Below are 21,439 nucleotides of genomic sequence, written 5' to 3' on the forward strand. Positions count from 1 at the left end.
AATTAACTGCGGCTCTGCAGAGCACTAACAAGGGATCTTGCTTTCCTGGAACAACAGAAATAGGCCTGCCACCAGCTCCCTTCAGCAGCCAGCGAGCCTGCACTGTCTCACAGAGATTATCTCCACACAAGACACCTTTCAAGTAAGGTTAGGGCTCCCTGCGTCTGAGGAATACCATCAGATGGATGCTCGCTTGATTTGCTAATCCACGCTGAGAATGCCTGGCTTTAACCTTCACAGTTTATATATATATATATATATGTAGGGATTTGATGCTATAAGAATAGTCCATGTGTCAGTTTAGCAGATTGAGGATGAACATGATTGTGATTTGAAAAGCAGAATTCTGACAAGACTAATTAAAAAAAATAAATAAATGTTATACTGTTGTGCTTTTAGGAGAGCTGGACGCGTTTCTCAAAGATGGCGAGCGTCGGATCCACAGCCGGCAGCAGCTTCCTGTGGGGACAACATGGGGCCCGTTTGAAGGAAAGATTGAGATGAGCACTGACACCACTGCACTGGTATGTCCTGTATACTAAACATGTAACACAAGAAAGAAAATAATGGAAGAAAAGGGGGGGTTCACATCAAAATGCAGTAAAATTGTCATTTTAGGAGAGAATCTGCTTCAAATAATCGAACAGGAGTTGATTTGTTCTTAAACTCATGAACTAAACTCTGCCATGGCTTAGAAACTATTTGGAAAAGTGTTGAGGGAATAGCAGTTTTAACAGAGTATTAGTGTAGATGTGTGATTTACAATTTTTCAGCATGAATGTTGACAAGGCAGACAGAAAAGCAAGCAGACTGTGCAGAGTTCACCACATCCTGCCTAAAAAGGAGTCATTTCATTGAAAACACACTGCAGCAGGGGAACATTTCAGTAACTTTATTTTCTAAATGGAACCTCACTGAAAAGAGCTATCAAAGAGTCATATCAAAACAGAGAGCAAAAAGGCTAACATTAGCCTAGCCCTCAACAGTTGACAATGTAAACATTGTCCACTGAAGTGCTGTTTCAGTTTATTGAAGGGGCCATATTATGTAAAATAAATTTTTTGATATTTACATCATGTTGTAATACTATTTCCTCACCATAAACATCCCTGGAGTGTCGATTTAATTCTTTTATGCATGTTTGAGAAATCCTTTAATCTCCCATGGCAGCTGCTGAGCTGTGCAAAACCCCTTGGGTGGACGTAGCTCCACCTTCAAGGCGCAGCTCCTCCTCTTAGCTGCAGTTTCTAAGCCTGAGCTTCCATCTCTCAAGGTGTGCCCCCCTACATGTGACTCCCCCACTCAGCTCCTTCAGACTAACCAGCAGCAATTAGCAAACACCTGGTGAAACTGTTCATCAGTTGAGCTTATTATGCAAGAAACCCTGGTAAAAAGGGTTAATAGAGGACTGATGTTATGATGACTTCCTCAAGGGGGAGTTCCAGAAAGAGCAGGAGTTTTTAAAGAGACAGATGCCAAATTTCAAGGCATTTAGTTACAAATTCCAATGTTTATATAGTCATATTTGATATACAAGGCAATTTTATAACAACTGAAGATGGCATAGTTACTTGATTGTGGTATGCAATTGCACTATATACCTGGAAAATACATAAAACTGTCCCTTTAAGCACTGTTGCTTGGCATGTGAAGTCAGTAATATCTTTGGACAAAGTTGTGCACGCTGTTGGTGGAGGGTTAGTGGCAGATCATAGAATCTTTCGCAGTCACTGTTAACCACCTTTGTTGAAGCAGCATATTGAGGCTAACCTGCAAAACCACTAGCAGGGTAACGACATTATTTGCATCTGGAGTTAGTCCCTCAACTTCACAGTTTCCAAGCACTTTAAGTGGCACGTGATTTTACAAAGCGTCAGATGTGACTCTGTGTTAGCAAATGGATATTGCTACAGGACTTGGTTTGGTATCTCTAGTCCTTTTGCATTACACTAAAGTAAAATGTTGCACATATTTTTAGCAACTTTTAACCGCCTGGAAGATAAATGATAACAAGCACACATCCAAAGAGCAAATTCTTACCATCACCCAAGACATTCTGACCTACAGAGTTGACTCCTTTTGGATCAAACATAAGGTTTTGAATTTATTTTTACGACTGAATTTGCACATGTCACGTCAAAACATTTTAATTGGTCGATTTAAAGCCCGAGCCATGCTTCAGCTGAATGAAGTAACTATTCATTATTTTCTAACAGTCTCCTGCACACAGAAGCTTCATATCTCTCGTTTCAAAGATCCCAGCTGAGGCTGGCGTTGACCTGCTGCTCTGCTGGAGTGACGAGCCCTTCATGGGGGTTTGATCCTACATCCTACATTTGGATTAATTAAGAAATTCCCATTAAAGTCATCAACGAGCCTCACAATTCATCGTGTTAAAACACATAAGAAAAAGTCCACCCGGGTTTCAGACTCAGAGGCCGTTCCTTTCATTTTTTTTTTTTCTTCCCAAGATTCCTCGAATGCAGAACTTTTATTAAATCATTTTTGGAGTTTTCGCTGTTTTTAAGCTCCCCTCGTGGTTTTGAAGTCATCAGTGGCTTTAAATAACTTTGGTCGTATTATAGCCATGAAATGTGGCTTCTCTCAGAGTAAAGCCGGTTATCCTTGAGTGGAAAAGCGATTTGACAGAGCAGCACCTCAAGTTGCCTTCCCAACTGATCCACTCCATCTACGGTCTACAAGTATTCACACCCCTTCAACCTTTTTAGATTTTGTCACGTTAAAGCCACAAAATTCACTGGTTTTCATTGGGATTTTGAGCGATAGACCAACACACAACAGAATGATTTTGAAGCGGAAGGAAAAGAACATACAGTTCCAAATTTTAAGTGTTGCTTTCAATTTTGTATCGTTTCTGTAAGCAATTTCAGGGTTTTCCCCAGAAAATTGGCTAAGACCAGTGGTAGGGGTGCTAGGTCAGCCCACTGTGTTTTTGTGTTCAACAATGTTAAAGGTTGACGGAAAATTTGAAATTATAACTAAGTAATTTTGTTATTGGAAGATTTTATCGACAATAAATAAGCAACGGCAATAAAGTTTAAGAAAAAGGCAAAAACAAAAAAATTTAATGAAAATATATTTTTGTTTGTTTAAAACAAACAAAAATAACAAAAACAAAAATTAAAATGAACTTCAGTTTAGCAAGTTAAGCCTGGAAGCCCACCAGGCTTAATAATACACTGGGGGAAACTTAATATTCAGACATATTTTACTGATGCTGTGGGGTTTACCTGCTTTAGCTACATGACACGATGCTTCTGTTGCCTCGCCACTTGTTGTGCCAAAAATATGAACTACTTTTTGCTGTGGCTTCAGCGAAAAGTAGCCACAGCAATTAGTTCATTTAGCTTGTGTTGTTTTTTTTCTTTTTTTTAAAATAAAACAAACAAACTCCTGGGACTTTGTAGTAGAACATCTTCAAATCCAGCAGATTAAAATCCAAACTTTAAATAGTCCTGGTTAAAATTCCCTCTTTTTTTATGTACCTTGAGCCAGACTTTGTCTCCTTATGCATTGTGGCTTTAGATGCTAGAAATTTGATTCATTTCGTCTCTGGAATGGGCTTTGTAATGTTGGCTAAATGTTTGCGGTTCCATTTTCTGGTTTATATTTTTCCTCATGTCACTCTCACCCCCCCTCCTTCCCTGAAGAGCTGTGGCATTTTCAGGAATTAAAAAAAAGACATGCCTCAGTTTTAGATTCTTTTTTTTTTCTTTTTTGAAAAAAACATTCACATTTCTCCATTTAACTCAATTATGCACAATTTTTTGCTGGTTTATCACAACAACAACAAAATCAACTGTAAAACACTATCAAACATTATCTACATGAAGCTCCCCCTCTTCCCCCCAGCAAAGTGCCCAAACAAACCTTCAGCTGTCTGGAAGCCCCTCAAACTCACCACACTAGTGTTTTTCACCTTCCTGAGTTTCAGTCTTTGAATATTTTCCAAAGATACAAACAAACTCATCTCCCCCACCTGCCCAACGCCACGCATGCAAACGATTATCGCTCTTGGCGAAGAGCTTGTTCATTTGAAACTAACTACCCTCCGGAGAATTCATCACTGTTTCCCACATCCTCCCCAACTTTTCTTTTTCCTCTTTTTTTTTTAAATGGAGTGAGCAGGTGCTGGTCATCACCTGTAATGGGCTGTGGAGGGGTTACAGAATATGCCTAACCTCCCTCGCAATTAAAAAGCCGAGGAAGAGACTCTGCCTTTGAGGATCTCCTGCGTGTCTATTCTCGCGGGGGCTTTTTCAATGCTTTGCTGCTCGCCCTCCTCCACTCAGAAGTTTCATCTCTCAAACGGGGTAGAGGCTGTTAGCAGCTTCTCACCATTTCTTATTAAAGGCTAGGTCAGCATGGCTGGCGTCTTTTGTATAAGCGACCTTCCTTCTTAGGGTTCATTGTAACTTTTTACTTTGTTTCTTGAGCTTCTGCATATGTCAGAAACTTCACAAGGGATTCCTCATATTTACAGTAGGATGGTCTCGGTTTCTTTGAGGCGTTGTTTTCTCGTTACAGGCGCGGCATACTTTCGGGAACATCTTTTAATATATTGCAGCGTTTATCATCTCAGTTATTTCAGTGGGAGGCGAGGAAGGCGTTCGAATCCTGGAGACGGGAAGAAACCTGGACGCCGCACGTGGAGGATGGAAAAGTTGAGCTAACGAATGCGACCGTGAGGAGGAGGAGGAGGAGGAGGAGGGGATGGAGAAAGCCTGGCTAGATTTGATGCATGTGAGGGCGACCGGCGCTGCAGAGCGGGGTCAGGAGGTGGCAGAAAGCGGTTTGAGCTAGAAATAAAGCCTCATTGCTTCACGGGCCTTTACCTCGCCAAGGAGGCACGCTCAGTCATTCTTATGAAGTGTGACCTCCGCTCACTATTAAATCTCATTTTTACTCGCTTAGATTTTTTTTTTTTTCGAAACCCGTAAAGGTGAATGAATTACCCATAGGCAGTCAGGTAGGTGGCAGGAGCGACACCTGAAAACACACGACCCGCCAGTGAGATATTGATATGCCCTCTCTCTGGAATCAAACATATTTCATTCCTCTGGACAAGAGACACGCCGTTTAAGGCGGGACTTTTTTAGAGGTCGAGGTATTTTCGTCGAGCCGCTACGCGACGCGAGGCGCACAGAGCCACTCCCCGACGTGACCGGCGTTATGACAGATCTAGAGTTTAGTTGTATTTTCAGGTGTATTTCTAATTCAGTTAATCATGATTAGCTTTTAGAGTGTGTATGCTAGTATTTTTAAATTATGAGTTACATATTGTTTAGTTTTATTTTGTTGTGACTTTTTAGTTATGATTAGTGTTTAGAGTGTGTTTGCCAGTTTTTACATGTTTTTATTAGTAGTTTCAGTTTTTTCATACTTTTAGGTGCAGAATTAAAAAGAAAAAGGTCAAAGTATTGTATTGTGATTCTGTGTACACAGATTGAGTAATGAATACACAACACAATACAATTTTCAAACAATACGTTAAATTATTGTTGAGCAATAATTGACTCTGGAGTTTTATCCCAATTTTTGCTGCCGCCATTTTGCATTTGGCGCCACCAGGAGGGGAATGAAGTGCCGTAATTTGTTGACATGTGACGTAAGCTGCTTGTGTGTGGGAGAAAAAAAAATCTATTTCACATCAGTTCAAAAGGCTAATAAATAGATTCACACACACAAATATGAAGGATATTCTATCTATGAATTCAGTATGTTTTAGCTAGTTTCATAAGTACACAACATAGTTCCAGTTAGTTCTAGTTTTTCCCCTTTAATTAGTTTTTTTTAATTTCAGTTAGAGAAAATGTTTTCTTAAATTTAGTTTATTTCATTTTAGCTGCAGCGTGACACTGAAGGACACTAAAGCAAGATGACTTGTTAAAGTGGCTAACGGTAAATAATGAAATTACTGTGAATTTCAGCAGCATTTGCAGTAAAGCGAACAGCAGAGGAGGCATTCAGGAGGAGAATGTGCTGGGTTAGTGCTGGCGTCTGGGGAGCTGTGTGCTGCGGAGGTGTTTCACATCCCAGAGGGAAGGTGTGTGTGTGTGTGGAGGGGGGGGGGGGGGTTCAGGGGGGTGTTTGGCGTCCGCTGTGGGCCCGTTGGGGGTTTGGCTCCAGGTGGACGACGGGCATCGGTGGCAGAGCGGAGTGATGGATGATGCTAAGAAAGAGGGGGGGGAGTGGAGCGTTTCATACGGTTGTCCAGGCAGGCCTTGAAAGAGAGGTGTGAAGCTTGGAGGAAAAAAAAAAGTGAAAAGAGATAGAGAGCGCCGGAGAGAGAGAAAAAGCAAAGAAAAAAAAACAGAAGGGAAAGAGCATGACAGGAAATCTGGGCATCTGCAGGACAGAGATAGGGTCACATCTCGACCGTTTATCAAAGAGGAAAGCAGATTTCACAGCTGATGGGTTGCCGTGGCAGGTCTGCAGACCCCAGGGGGCTCGGCTTGGCGTGATGGAGCGGGGCTCGAGTTATTGCTGCTGCAGACCTGTTAACACAAACACATCGCACTGTCAGCGCACGCCTGGCTTCTTCTGCGCAGCTCTTCATCAATTCTTGTATAACTTGAGGACTGAAGGCAAACATACAACTGGTTTATGTTTGTTTTGATAAAGAAATGCACGATAGAGCTGCACCGATCCGTTATTTTGGCGCCAATTTGAACTGATTTTTTGTAAAGCTCTGCAGATATAGATTTTTAATTAATATATGGACTTGGAATAAATACTAAAAATATCTTCTTTTCTGGATAAAACTGAAAATCAAAATGGAGACGCTCAGTTAATCCATTTGTTTGCTAATTGCTGCTGGCTAGTTTGAAAGAGCTGAATGACAGAGTCATGGAGGAGTGAAAAGTTCAAAAGCTTGTTAAACTTGAGCTCAAAGGCGGAGCTAGGTTCACCCAGACTTTTTTACACAGCTGAATGGTTGCCATGGCGATTAAAGGATTTCTCAAACATGCATGAAAGAATCAAATTAACACTCCAGTTATGTTTTTGTTGAGGGAATAACATTATGACATGATGTAACGCTCAAAAAAGTTGATTTAACATAACACTGCCCCAATGGGGAAATATATTTGGAGGGTTAGCTTAGCTTAGCCTCAACTGAGACAAGAGCAGATCAAGTATAAATCAAAGATGGAGTCAAAAACTTGAGTTGGAATGCTTTCGGTAGTCGAGAAGGTTTGAATACAAACAGGTAGCAGACAAAAAAAAACAAAAAAAATCACATAAGAGTAATACTGCTGTTGTTAGCTGCTTGCCCTGCTCCGCTCCTCTTCCTCCTCCTCCGCCCTCTCCTCTCCGTCTGACTGATGGAGCTGCCAGTGCGCCGTCTCATCCCTCACTTCAGTCACTGATCAATCAGACCATTAGACTCCAATTACAAGCCGAGCCCCGGCGCAGGTGAGCGACGAGCACATTCAGCCAGGGCCGCCGCCGACGACAGAGCGCCTCTCCGCCCGGCTCCGGCGCGCTCTCTCCAAATTAACGCAAATTAATAGTGACACGCCGACATAAATGTCTGCAATCGGCAGGGGCCAAATTAGCACTTTGGGTCGAAGCTATTGAGTAGCAGGTGTCTTTAAAAGCGGTAATTACCTACGCTGGACGGAACCGGGAGGAGGAAGGGCCCGGCCCCGCGGTTTGCCTGGAGTAACAGGCCTGGCCCCGGCGAGCCTGGCCCCCATTGTAGGTGTTAATAATTGATTGGGAGGCAAGCTATTAATGAGTAGCAGATTTAGAGCGGTGTTGTAAATGTGTGTTGATGAGGGTGTTGCTGCCTCTCATACAATGCCTTACCAACGCTAATTACCGGGGGGCTTAGTCAAGGTGCAACTGTAATGAGTCTGGATTCAATAGCGATCTGGTTGTTATGTGTTTTGAGGGCCTTTTAGTACAAATTACACAGTAATTGAAATGCATAAAGCTTGCTTAATTCCAGATAGGATCTATCAGGGTGTTGTGGGTTTTTTTTCCTATCTTGTCTTCTGTCTTAATTTTATTAAATTAGCTCGGCTTACTGTTATGACAGATTTAATCGTACAAGAGCCTGGAAGAAAAGGGCAACAATCTGAAAATGAGCAGGTTAAACGGATGTAACGAAGATAATGAAGGAGTTGAGGTAATGTAATCTAATTTACGTTATTTTAAACAGAAAAGCATCGTTTATTTCTTATCTTACAAAACGATACAACACATCGTAACTGTGTCATGTATTTATTGTTATGATCGTAATCCAGAGATTTAAACATAAATATAGAACAGCCACTAAATCCAATAGTTTTTAATGTGTTAGTGAGAATTAGGTATGATTAAAAAAAACTGGTACCAAAATACAGCATGGATTCCAGTAGTTATGGAAAGTGCTATTATTTTAGGGGCCCACTGATAAATATGCCTCAATTTTCTTAATTTTGGGAGATCGGCCGATTCTGGCATGTCAAGATGATCTTCTCCACTTTGTTGCTATATTTATCAACTTTTCTGTCTAAAATCAGCAGGTCAGCCTTATTAAAGATGATCATTACACCCCTACCATCTTACACTCACTTCAATGACATCCAGAGTGACCGACCAAAGTTTTTTTCTGACTTGATGGAGCACAGAGGGACACAGTGAGGGCCCTCGCCCAAATGCTGCTACGGGCTGCCCCACAGCTGGCTTAATGAAGGCCACCTGTGGCCAACACATTTCCCTTTCCTTTTAGACACCAAAGTTTGGCAGTTTAGAAATATTTCTGATAAACAAAATCACTCTTATTAAGGTAAAGCAATTCACATCAATACTCTTGGGAAGTTGCATCTGTTACTTTGCTGACTGCATGCCAGCTACCTGAGCATGTCGTTGACTAATTACACAGAAAACACTAGAGTATTAGACAGAAATGTATTGTTTTTAATAGAAATTTTCATTAAAACCTTTACTAAATCTTTTCTAGATATTTCTCAAATGTACGCATGTTAAAATACATACTGCACATAATTCTATAAATATTAAAATATAGTTTGCGCTACATTATCTTAGCTGCAGTTGAGATTATGTTTTGTTTTTTTTTATTTAGTTTATGAAATTATACCAACCTTCTTTCCATCAACAATGTGTAGAAACAGGTGGGGGTGGGGTAACGCTGTGTTGTTTGGTTCTCCGTACAAGCAGAGAAAACACTAGCTGTCAGTAGCTGTGTCTCCATCGATCATAGAATTGCACATTTTGACATTTTGGAATGAATTTACTTTATAAAAACACGGCAGTTTCAAAACAACTCTTGTTTTTTGTTGAAAAAACGTTTTGGTGCTATTATAAAGGTTGTTTTTTTTTTTGTCATATTAAAATTGGTTTATTTCACAAAATTCCAATGGAAACATTTTTTTCCATGTCACACAAGTCACATGATCAGCAATCCAAAGGTTTCCACTGGCACAAAACATGAAGAAGGCAACAGGAAGTAGTTAGAGGATGATGACGCCCCATGTTTTTTATGACTTATTGTGAACAAACATATTCACATGTGATTAGCGGGAATATAGACAAAGTTTTGTTCGCATTTGTAATGAAAAGGCAGCTGCTTGCTGGCATCTTACTAAAATTAATTAAAAGGATGTTGTTGTTTTTTTTTATCAGTTTGACACCATATCTTGTTGGAACGTTTGGTTTTGGCCCACAGCTCCCATATAGCTGGAACATCAATTAACCCTTCACAGATTTTGACATTAGTATCCAAGATTCACACTTCATATCACAAGTAAAATTTTGTAGAGTGAATTTCAACGTTATCTCAAAACATTTGTTGAAACATTCATTTAAAATAGGAATTTGCTTCACCTAAAGAAAAACAAGCCGTCATTTTCTGTCGAAATCTGCCCAGAGTTCAGTTTCACACTGAAGCAGGATCAGGTAGTCTGCTGCAATGTGAACCAGAATCAGGTGCAGCTGGTAAATTTTCTGCATACACACACACACACGCCCACGCCAACGCACACGCCAACGCACGCACACACATGCTGCGTTTTCACATCTTTACACGTGTTTTCGGTCTCAGACGCTCGTGAAAGCGGTGGCGAGTGGGAGGGAAGGAGCGGCGTCTGATGCTCTTGGCTGTGAACAGAGAGCTTCGGCTCTCAGACTACAGAAGAGCAAAAATGTCAAGATACTGTCCCGATTTTCACCTGGGACAGAGAGAGAGAGGCGCACGCTGTCAAACCAACGGAGGTTTGATTATTGTGTAATTTTGTACAAGCCTAGGAATATGGGCCTGGAAAACGCTTCGGAAATTATTCAGCCCCATCACTCACGCTATTTATCTCAGCCCCCTTGTGCCCACCCTCTCCCTCCGCTATGTTTATTGTTAGCTACCCCTAAACTTTAACAAGTGGTGGCAGATTTTTCTGTTTCAGAAATTATATTTTTCTTCTTGTCATTGCTTCATTAATCAAGAGGAGGCATTCTGAAAAATGTTTTGTTTTGGAGGCTGCAATCTATTTTGTGTATGTGTGCGTGTGTGCGGGCGTGTGTGTGTGTTGTAGTTAATCTGCGCCCGTGGCAGGTTTCCCCTCCGAAACGCAGCGCTAAGCAGCGGTATCGCAGGCCTATTGTTGTAGCCTCTGTCATAGCAAGGAGAGCCTGATGCAGGCCTGGGCTCGCCTGATAAGGAAAAGAGGATTCAACATGGCTGGAAAGGAGAATCAGTGGGACTTGAGAGTGGAGTACGGATGGGGCAGATGTGCTCTCTCACACACACACACACAGAGTACATACAGAGACAGACAAACATACAGAAAGATTGCATGCACACTCACACACACACACGCAAATCATAAACCATCATCACACTGGCACATGCCCAAGCAATTATTTACAGTAACATCCAATTACATATGCAAGAAGGCACCCCAGGATAGGACCTCTCTGTAGCATAGCTGCTAAATCATACACACACGCACGCACATTCATCAAATATGCAAAAAATACAAACATACAAATAAACTTAACATTGAAAAAAAAGGCTGAGGTCTGCGCATTTCCTTTATATTTGCGTTTAAACGTGGCCTTTGCTTTTGCACATGAAAGTCGCACCGTCTTGGATATGGTTCGAAAACGCTCGACATTATCACAACTAACAGGATTTAAATTTTCTGTGTTGGACACACAAATAATTTTGGCAAGCCGAACGCGGCTCCGTCTAATGAAATAATGGGCCCAAATTTTAGGCGGAGAACCAATTTGTGATTGCATGCATCAATTATTTCTTGGGCTTAAACCAATATCAGAGCCGGGGTCTCTTCAGATGGGTAAAATGGTAATTATCTGGCCGGCGTTCCCATACTCAGTGGTGTCCCTGAGATTTTTATCGATTGGGCTGCCGATGGCTTTCGTGACTCCACGTGGGAAAAAAAAAGGGAATATCAAAGCGCGTTCTGCTGAAGCAGACTTTATGTTTTGGGGTTTTGAACACATAATATCGATAACAGTGAGTGAGTCAGATATAAAAGGGAGAAGAAAAAAAAGCATGTTGCCGTTTTTGACATTTTTTTTTTCCCAGTCCCACACCTTTAAAGTTTCTGTGTTCATAGCTGGAAGTCACAGCCGCCCACTGCTCCGCACATTAGCCGTGAAACAGTCAGCCAGCCAACCTGTTCCGGCTGCAGCTGAGCCTCACTGTTCGACAGATAAAACATGGTTGACTTGATCTACAAGTGAACCTGACATTTTGCTGTCCTTACATCACAACACAACTACCCAAACTGAAATGGCAGGTGCCCTGATAAGCAGAACAGGACCCACTGATTTGCTTTGTGCTCACTGTACAGTAATGGCTGCATGGTTTCCTGAAGAAGCCCAGCATGCAGTGACTTTATCACGTCACAAACACAAAGGAGGCAATCGTTTGTCTTTTCACTTTATAGTTTGTCGCCTTTTTAGATTTAAATCCGATGTTATCAAGCTTGATAACATCGGATTTAGCACATAAGTGATGGCGCATAAAGTGTACTGTGGCTGTCGTAGGAATTATATTAGACTGCTAATGTAAGTTTCATTGAGCTCCCACAGTTGTACCAATCATAACGTGGTTAGCAGAAATCCTATAATTCATTGAAGTATGACTCACTAATATCTCTAAGATAACTAAAATGTTCGGACAATGCTGGCAGTGATAATATGATTTGGCTTGTGCTATAAATTTTTGCAGTAAATTACGTTTTTCAGAGTTATTCAAACGTCCAATAATTAACCTGATAATTTTTCCAGATGTAAAAGTCATCAAACTGCAAGTTATGATGGTTTGGCAAACGTCCTTTCTGAAATATGTCTTAGTCTACTTTATAAAACAATATTTCCCTGGGAAGTGTTCAAACTCATGCTGCACACTAGATGTTATAATGCTAGTTATTCATAATCATTTATGATTTAAGAAACTAAAAGTTTGGCCTTTTGTAGCCTAGTCTATGTATAATATGCAATCCTATTCGTTAAATTAGAATATTGTCAAAAGGTTTATTTTTTTAATAACTCAGTTCACAGCAATACAGATTAATCAGATATATAGGGATGTTTTCACACCTTCATTTCTGTTAATGTGATGATTTCCTGCTTACAGCCACTGCAGACATGACACTTAAGATTAGGATTACTTTTATCAGACAAATAAAAAAGAATTATAATTATACAGAAAACGTGGGCTTAATGAAGAGTCTATTTAAGATCTGCTTCAAGGCTGTTGCATTAAAAAAACTGCTCTTAATCTGAAAAATGACCCTCATCAGAAGACATATTCTCATTTACTGAATATAGATGTATTTATGCTCTATCCTCTAATAAAGTGTTTCAACTATAGAATACGCAGACTTCTTTCACTTTCACCCTGTTTATGTTCTATGTTACACAGAATCTGGATATTTCTGCTTATTGTACAGCTACGATGTGTTGGGGGGACAATAAAATCGTTTATTTTTTAGGATTGAATCACTTGGGGCAACACTAGACATGACCCTGTAGGAGACTGAACACCTTGGATAAAAATATCATGGCAGTCATGTGAAATTGCAGAACAAAAATACAGAATTTGATGTAATTACTCTAAGCAGAAAAGTTACAACTATGCAAAATGTTGCAAAAAATCATGCATGATAAAAATGTCACTTTAATAAGAAAGGTAGGTGCTTCTGTGGTTCCCACATCATTACTGACCTGAAATATTCCCCAACAGCCAGATTTGAGCCTCTTGCAAGTGAAGGAAAAGGTGTAGGTGCCCTATTTTAAGCCTGCTGGGCATTAGGGTGTAGCAGCAGGTGGGGGAGGGGCAATGTGGTTCTACTCAAATCTTCAAAAAAACTGGGAAAAACTCCTATCACTTTAAAAGGTACAAGTGTTGTTTTCTATGAATGCACTAGTGGACTTAGACAGAGACTGGATCTTTCCGCCTCGATGGTTTTCAGTCCATCAGGGTTAAGTAAGAGCTCAAGTTCAGGGATTTACTGTCTAAACTAAGCTTCTTGAAGCTTCTTGAAGTTTAAACCACGCAACAACAGCTCAATATAAACATGAGCACTCAAGAACTAGAGATCTGTTTGGGCTGGCATTAGACTCACATATTTATTGCAGGAGTTTTATGAACTCAGACAACTGTTTTGTGGAAGATTTGGTTGAGATACTTCTTTCACTGTGATCTGCTGAGCCTTAACGCAGCCAACGAGTAAGCAAAGCTCCGTCTCAGTCTTTACAGAATGCCTTTAAGGCCACAATAGCGAAGCCGAGAAGTCCCTGGCTTCACGCATATCGCCTTGTTTTACAACCACGCAATATGTCTTCCCAAATGAACGATCATCCACCACTTCAGTACACAACAGACCCTCCAGTGCAGCAAAGGTGCAAGAGGAGGGAATAAGAGGGAAGGAGCTAAAAGAAAGGAAAAGAGAAACAAAGTTGAGTGGTGCCAGCTGCTTTGCCATCTGTCACTGTCATGGCTGTAATTTGGGATACTATGTTGAAGCAAGTTTCTTGAGAAGAGCTGGACATAATTCTCCTTGTTTTCATTTGCAAGTCCCTGACGGCCGCCTGGTGTGTGCCAGTGCAAAAGAGAACACTGAAAAAAATGTTTAAAGGAAGACGAGGATGGCAGACCTTGAAGAAACAACCTTCTAATTTAGCTGTATGTGGGAAACGGATCGTAGTAAGGCACTCGATGTTTTTTTTTTTCTTTACATCCAGCCGGTCTCTGCAGGTCACTATTAGAAATTAAAGAGGTTTACTCGACCCTCTCCTTCTGGTCACACTGGCCAAGAGGAAAGTGGAAAATAGCAGAGGCTTAGCTCCCTCTTCCAAAAAGGATGGGCACCCTACAGGGATGCAAACCCCTGCTGGTAGACCTTGATAAGTCCTCCCTGTCCCCTAACCTTGCCTTAACGCCTTTGATTTTTCCAGCCTTGTTGGCTCGGGGTCAACCAAAGACAAAGGCCCAGTCCAAATGTCTGTAGACGGATGAACAACCAAGCAGAAGAAATCCAGTCTTCTGACAAAAAAAAAAAAAAAAAAGAGGAAGTCCGCGACAGAGATAAGAAATCTGATCGTTGCTAAAGCCAGATGAAGGTCTGGAGAGTGTCTGTTCCCTCTCCTTGGTGGTCCAACAGCGCCTCATTAGATGGATTTGTGCGAGGCTGTCGAAGGAGGAATATTATACCACGGGTTTGTCTGCAGACTAATTGGGTAACAAAGACCGTTTCCAGCTCGAGAAACCCATCTTTTAACGGTGCGTGTGCTGAGCCTCTGATAAGAAAGTTCAAGTCTAATTCATTCGGCGAGGGCCAAGTTCACCATCTTTATCTTATTTACTTAACTCGGTGTAAATATTGCGAGGTTTTTTTTATGCAGCGGATTTAATAAGACCCCATTTCTCTGAAGTGCACGCAGGGATCAGACTATAGAAGGTGGCTAGGTGGTGCAGATATCAAACAGCTACTCGCCGGTTCTGTTCGTCGTTAGAAGGCAGTTCCAACTTTTCACGTTTCCTCTCTTTTGTCTTAACCTCCAGTCACGTTTCAATCTGTTGCACTTTAAACCGCAGTTAACTCGGTGCCATTTTGAACTCTTTGTCACATTGAAATGTATAAACTGGGGGTGAGTCTTCCGTAATATAAAAATCACACACACTAGATGCTTTTCTAAAGCATCCTGAAATTTCTAACTCCGCAAGTGAAGAGCAGGGAGTTCAAAAGAATATTAAAATCCAATACCTAAAGGGGGGCACCAAGGTTTATCTTAAGTCGGAGGCTTTATTCAAGCATCATGTCTTCTACTTTATTGTTTGTCTTTATTTACTGCCTCTGACTGATCCTAGTCTTCCATGCGTGGTTATGAGAGCAGGGATTTGTTGTGACCCCATTGACTGATTGGCTCCTGAGTTTCCATTTCTTCCTCTTTGAAGAAATCCCAAAGCCTGCGTGTTTATTCCAAGCAGGAGGAAAGAAAAAAGGGGGGGAAAAAAAGGGGATGATCTGTCCAGAGAATACGCCACCTGCCACCTTGACCCCCAGGGGCCATGGTAATATCCATGCAGGTGAACATTACCAACTTGGGGTTCTCTATTATGTTCTCCACACGCGGCTTCCTGCCGCTTGGGAGTCAGACTTGACTCGTGCGCCGAAGATCAAACAAGTTCTTCCCAAAAGGAATTGAAATGGGAAATTTGGAGTAATTCAAATAGTGAGTAGTGAAGCGACAGGGCTGTGTTTGGTCCCCCTGACCGAAGCCAAACACACTCTACATGTGGGTGTGTGTGTGCTCTACCTCCGAGACATGATTAAGTCCTGGAGCACATGCATTACAAATATGGCTTTCACTTGTTTACGACTTCAAATAGTCGTCAGGACATAGGCGCTTTTAGATAGTTACAGCAATACACACGCCTTTGGTTGTAGAGTTTGCTTTCACAAAGGAAGGTGGGTATATTGAAACTGTTTGCCTTAGGAAGGTGGAAATGAAATACAGTGAACATAAAAAGTTTGCACACCTTCGCTTTAGGCCAGGTTTTTGCGGCGGAAGAAAAGAGGGGGGAACAATAGGTTTCCACCGTTTTAGTCTGGCGTATATTCTGTACAGTTCAACGGAAAAACAAATCTGTTTGGAGGTAAATAATAAAAGAGACTGTGAAACTTTATTAAGCAACTTTTTTTTATTCAATTTCAGAATTCAGTCTTTGGAAACATCTAGATCTGGTCACATTTTCTTGCTTTGCCTCGCTAAAGTTCTACAAATCTATCAGATTGCGACACCATTTCCTGTCCTCGTACGTCTTCAGGTGTTTTTATGTCCGATTTAGTTTAACAATCGGCCATGGTTTCTCCAAAACTATACATTTTTTGTGTAGAGAGTTCATTTTGACAGATGCTAAGACATGCTGATTGTACTGGGTCAACTGGCAGATTATTTCACCTATAAATATTAAAGGAATTATTCATTTTAAACAAACTCCTATTTATTCCTGAACAGTTATTTGTAAGTTAGGTTTGTCTTATTTCATAAATATTAACATATCTGCACTAGAAACTGGACTTTTTGTGTTTTTGCAGCGCATCCTCCCAGATCAGCTTCCACCTAGGATTTCTGTCAGTTAAGGAGAAACCTTATGTTGCCATCTTCTCATATTTTCACCAATTATTGACGACTCTCTTCACTTCCAGAATGGATCTTTTTCCAAGCCTCTCTCCTGACTGATACGTTTGTACAATGAGAGAACGTTTATCCTCTACTAATTTCTCTGCGAATACTGGCTCTAGCTAAAGTGTGTGAAAGAACAAATGAAACATAAAGTCTTTCTAGGACAGCTGAACTTTAATTCAGATTAAACAAATTTCTCTGTAATTGATAGTCGCTGTGTTCCTAAGAAGAATGTGCTGCACACGATGCAACCAGGTTATTACATCTTCTTTTTCTTTTTTTTTTTGTCTTTTCCCAACATAGCAGATGTTTTTCAGTTGAATAATGCATAATTTATCTTCTATTCATTTTTCAAACCTGGCATTCGTAGAGTTTTTATACTCTCTGTATAGTTATTTCAATAGTTCAACTTAATGGAAAGTAAATGTAGGAGAGTGAAGAAAGAAGGGGGTTCATTACCTTTTAAATAAGCTCTTAGGGTTTAAAGTCACTTCTCCAGTTCAGTTGGCGCCTGATTCAAGACCACATAATGTTGGGCTGTGCTATTTACAATTAACCACCGCTTCTTAATCAACAACCCAAACAGCCTGTCATCAGTCCGCTTCATTACGCTACGAGGGGAAAAAAAAAAAAAAAACCCGGCCCAACATACAGAAAACGCGCCACGCCACCCGTAGTCGCCACAAATACAAGCACTGTGTGCATTTCAATAGAGCGAAATAAGCAATAGCGAATGCAGCACATGAACTTTGATGCTTACAGTCCAGTCAGCAGGATAAAAGGTGATTTAAATGAGAAAATATTTACCGCTCATAGCGGCACCATGATAGCAGCAGCCAAATAAAGGCACATGTGATGGGTGTCCCTTTAAAGATTCCGGGAACAGCGGTGACTCTCTCTCAGTTTAATCGATTTTAAAATGAAAAGTCAATTTAACAAAGTTGAAAAGGGAAAGATGGGGCTGAGGGAAGAAAGAAAGAGAGAGAGAGAGATGGAGGAAGAGGGTAAGAAAGGGGGTAAGAGGGGGGGGGAGCGAAAAAAACACATTCTCTTGCACTCAAGCAGTAAACTAACTGCCGCGCAGAGCAGGCAGAGATTTCAGCTGAATTATCTCCCACCTCACATTTGCTCTTAGGCAAGCAGTTTAAAAAGCCAAGCGATTGAGCCAGTGATCCAATTTGAAATGCAGAAATGATTAGAGCAGCTTGCCTCATTTCATATCGAAAATTCTCTGATTTATGACAGGGCACCAGCCAAGATCTATCTCTGAAGGGAATTAGTGTGCGATTCCTGCATATTTCTGTTATTTAGTCTCCCCAATAGCAGATGCTCTAGCCTTAGAAAGAGGAAGAGAGGTAGCAAGGGAGGTGGGGGGGGAGAAAAACGGGACGAAGGCAGAGCGTAGCTATCTTTTCATTTCGGCAGATGTATCCACTGTCGTTTAAAAATAAAAGAAAAAGAAAAGAGGAGGAAGTGACTCAAAGGAAGACTTGAGAAAAACGGAGGCAGGCATTTTGCCACTGTAGTTAGGATGTTGTTATTTCAGAAACCTAGTTAGGATTTACACACAACTTGGATTGTGGGAGAGCACAGACTACAGGGTTGGCCTAGCTTTTTTTTTCTTTTTTTTTCTTTGAGAAAAAAAAAAGACCTCTGCAATTCATCCATCCTTGAGGCTAAAGAAAATATTAATACGCAGAGCGATAACAAGGGCTAGAGGAAAATCTCCCTTAATGAAATTTCCAGTTGACCACATGCAATTTGTTTCATCGCACTGAACAACTAATTGCAACGGACGTTATCAAGGTGTGAGTGTGCTGTCTGCTGTAAACTGACTGGTAGAACAGGTACAAATCCTTTATCCTCTCTCCCATGTTAGAAACAGAAAACATAGAAACTAGACATTCCTCATACATCGCTCTGTGTGTGTGTGCGTGTGCGTGCGCGTGTGTGTGTGTGTTCTTGTTCATTTCTAAAACAGGACTTGAGTGTCGCAACATGGCAACAATAACATCGTTAATCATTTTTACAGTAAAATCACAGACATGACTATCATTTTTTATTTTTGCTAAATATTGCCATCTGTTGACATCTTTTACAGCAGTTCATATTAATTACATGCACTGTCATACCTAAAGTGTAATTCACTTAACAGGTAATATACAGCACAGACATTTTGTGTCAAGATCATCGAGTGCAAATTCATCTCAGGTTATCAGCTTAACTTCAGCAGAATGTTATTAAGAATATTGTTATTAGTTTCAGTAAGAAACGGTTTTCATAATTTCATAACAGATATTGGCAGACATTTACACACACATATTGTCTGAAGTGTTACTTTTTCTAATTTGTAATTTCAAAGTAATTCGAGCTGTTTATTGTAAACAGCTCAAATTAGTCTTGAGACATTTTAAGTTTAGAGAGCATTTTATTTGAGTAAATCTCTTATTGTGTAGGTCTGAAGGAAGGTAAGTGTCTTAATGCAAAATCAATGTTTCTTTGCTTCTGGATTTAAGAAGTTCTCAGATCAAATGACACTTTTTCAAATAAACAGCGGGTGATAAATCTTGCACTCATGTCTGAGGATGTTGTCATTCTTACTCTTCTGTAAAAACAGCACGTGTCGCAATGGACGCTAGTTTTATTTAATTTTTATCTACACACACTGTGACCCATTCTCAATTCACTTTGGTGTTGAGGTCTGTTAGCAACTTTTAAGAACTTTCAAGACTTAAGGACACCCAATAGCTTTTGTCCTTCCTGACGACGTGTCAACACTCCTGTCAGTCCAGCTGCATAGTGGGAAACAAGTTAAACTGACGAAGTAAATCATTTTGAAGACTGTAGATATCCAGCTAGCTTACTTAGCATTAGCCGCTAGGCCTTTAATGGCTGAGTTCCCGTGTTACAGGGAAAACAAATTATCTTTAAAAAACCTTACTTGTGCAATTACAAAGTCATTTTTATGTCTAAAATCAAGACATAAGGCTCCCACACCTGAGAACTGTCCCATGTTTTCAAGTGTTTTTAGTATTTGCATTTGCATTTAGTTAGCCTCTGATCAGGCTTTCCCTGGCTGATAACAGTTTTTTTTTTTTTCTTTTCAGCTCTGACCTGTTAGGTCCATTTATGTTTCTTTTTGTTATTTTCTTTTACTGTAACATGTGAAATAGACAATTTACTGCATGTTCTTGAATTGAGGCACTAGCTTTAAATCCAAAAGTTTTTCTTTAAGCTAAAAATAAAAGCTCATGAGGTTGTGTAATGTGTCTATTGTCAGAAAACAGTGGGGGTTCTTAGTTTTGATTCATTTATTAAGTTTTGGCTTACTAAAACTTGGTAAATTGCTGAATTCGATGCTAATTCTTACTACTGTAATCTTTAAAACCAGTAACAGGGTATCATTCATTAAAGTCTTACATTTGTGTACCTAAAATTAAGACCTTGAAATGCCTTAAGTTCACCTAAGAAATGTTAGTTGTCATTAAATAAGTTAATCACAAGTCTTAAGTTTTGTCACAGCAGGACTATTTAGTCTCATATTTTCCATGTAGTTAATTTTTTTTGCGGGACTTTTCTGTCAAGCAAATGTTTTAGTCGTGTGCAAACATCTCCATGATGGTCTTTGATTTGAGGCAGTTGAGGTTACCAGGAACTAGCTGCTTGCTTGCTTGCTAGCTAGCATTTTTTTTTTCAATCTGCCATGGGAAAGCGGGTTGGCCCGCTTTTGTTGCCAACCCATAAAATGTTACGTGCTTTCTGCTAAAAATCTTAGCACTACTATGTAATATATCTAAATTTCTTTGTACATTTCTCTCATGATAGATGTCCTAAATTTAATTCGTAATGGTCTTAAAAAGCCTTAAATGTGAGTTGGTGAAACCTGAGTTATTAGGTCAACCTTATGAAGGAAAAGTATCTAAATAAATCTGATGAGTCTGATAAAGAGCATAGAGCCACAATACACAGAATGTGTCCTTATGGATGATGCTATGATCTCGATTTTTTTTTCTCCCAAAATAACATATTTTAGTGCTCCGCTGTCAAATTGAATCATATTGCCCTCCTCTTTCCGAGTCTTAGAATTTCCTACGTCAACACAGGACACATTTCACGACACGTTTAAATTCATTTAAGCCGGTCTTGTTTTTTATTAGAACAGTGCTGCGTTCACACCAGGCGGGAGCCGTAAGAATTCGGGGAATGTCTTGATATATTCAGACTGAGTGGTTTTGATCTCTCAGTTGTCTAAATCCTGCAGCTGTGGGATCAAGACGGATACAGTGCCAGGCGGTGACCTTGTTGGAGGGAAAGGGGGTCGGGGAGAGAGGTGCTTGTGATGAGGAAAATAATCATTCCCAACCGAGGTCCGTATCGATTTCACCTGCCCTGACCGTGAAGCGGTTTAAGAGTAGCCGGTGGTGGTGAAATGGTCAGCCGTGATATCATTAGCTCGTTGTTTACACGGGGAAACCGGGAGCGAGGAGGAGAAGGCTGAGTGTCACAAGCCACTTTCTTCTTCACCTCCTTCAGCTGATCAGAGGATCATGGTATCAAGGAGGGATTAGTAGCGACTTGGGATTTGTGTGATTGGTTAATTTATTGCAGTGATGGCAGGTCTTTCATCTATGGCAACATTTAATCAGCGCAGCCACAGAGGCTATTACAGGTTAGCTCCTTTCTGGAGTCAGACTGGATGTGCCATCAGCTCTATCACAATTCCCCCTGAAATTTCCAAATTATCTGGAACAGGCTT

General features: G+C 40.5%; 1 protein-coding gene across 3 annotated transcripts in view; it reads left to right on the forward strand.

The window, feature by feature from the left end:
- The window catches only part of zfpm2 (zinc finger protein, FOG family member 2), a 169,040-nt gene that overhangs the window by 80,964 nt on the left and 66,637 nt on the right, over positions 1–21,439 (forward strand). For all 3 annotated transcript variants that reach the window (XM_023330746.1, XM_023330747.1, XM_023330748.1), the window contains exon 4: positions 400–524. In XM_023330746.1, the coding sequence (XP_023186514.1) occupies positions 400–524 (125 nt within the window). The remainder of the gene's footprint in view (positions 1–399; positions 525–21,439) is intronic.

Source organism: Xiphophorus maculatus, chromosome 3, assembly GCF_002775205.1.
Source record: "Xiphophorus maculatus strain JP 163 A chromosome 3, X_maculatus-5.0-male, whole genome shotgun sequence".
In the NCBI taxonomy this organism is placed as follows: Eukaryota; Metazoa; Chordata; class Actinopteri; order Cyprinodontiformes; family Poeciliidae; genus Xiphophorus; species Xiphophorus maculatus.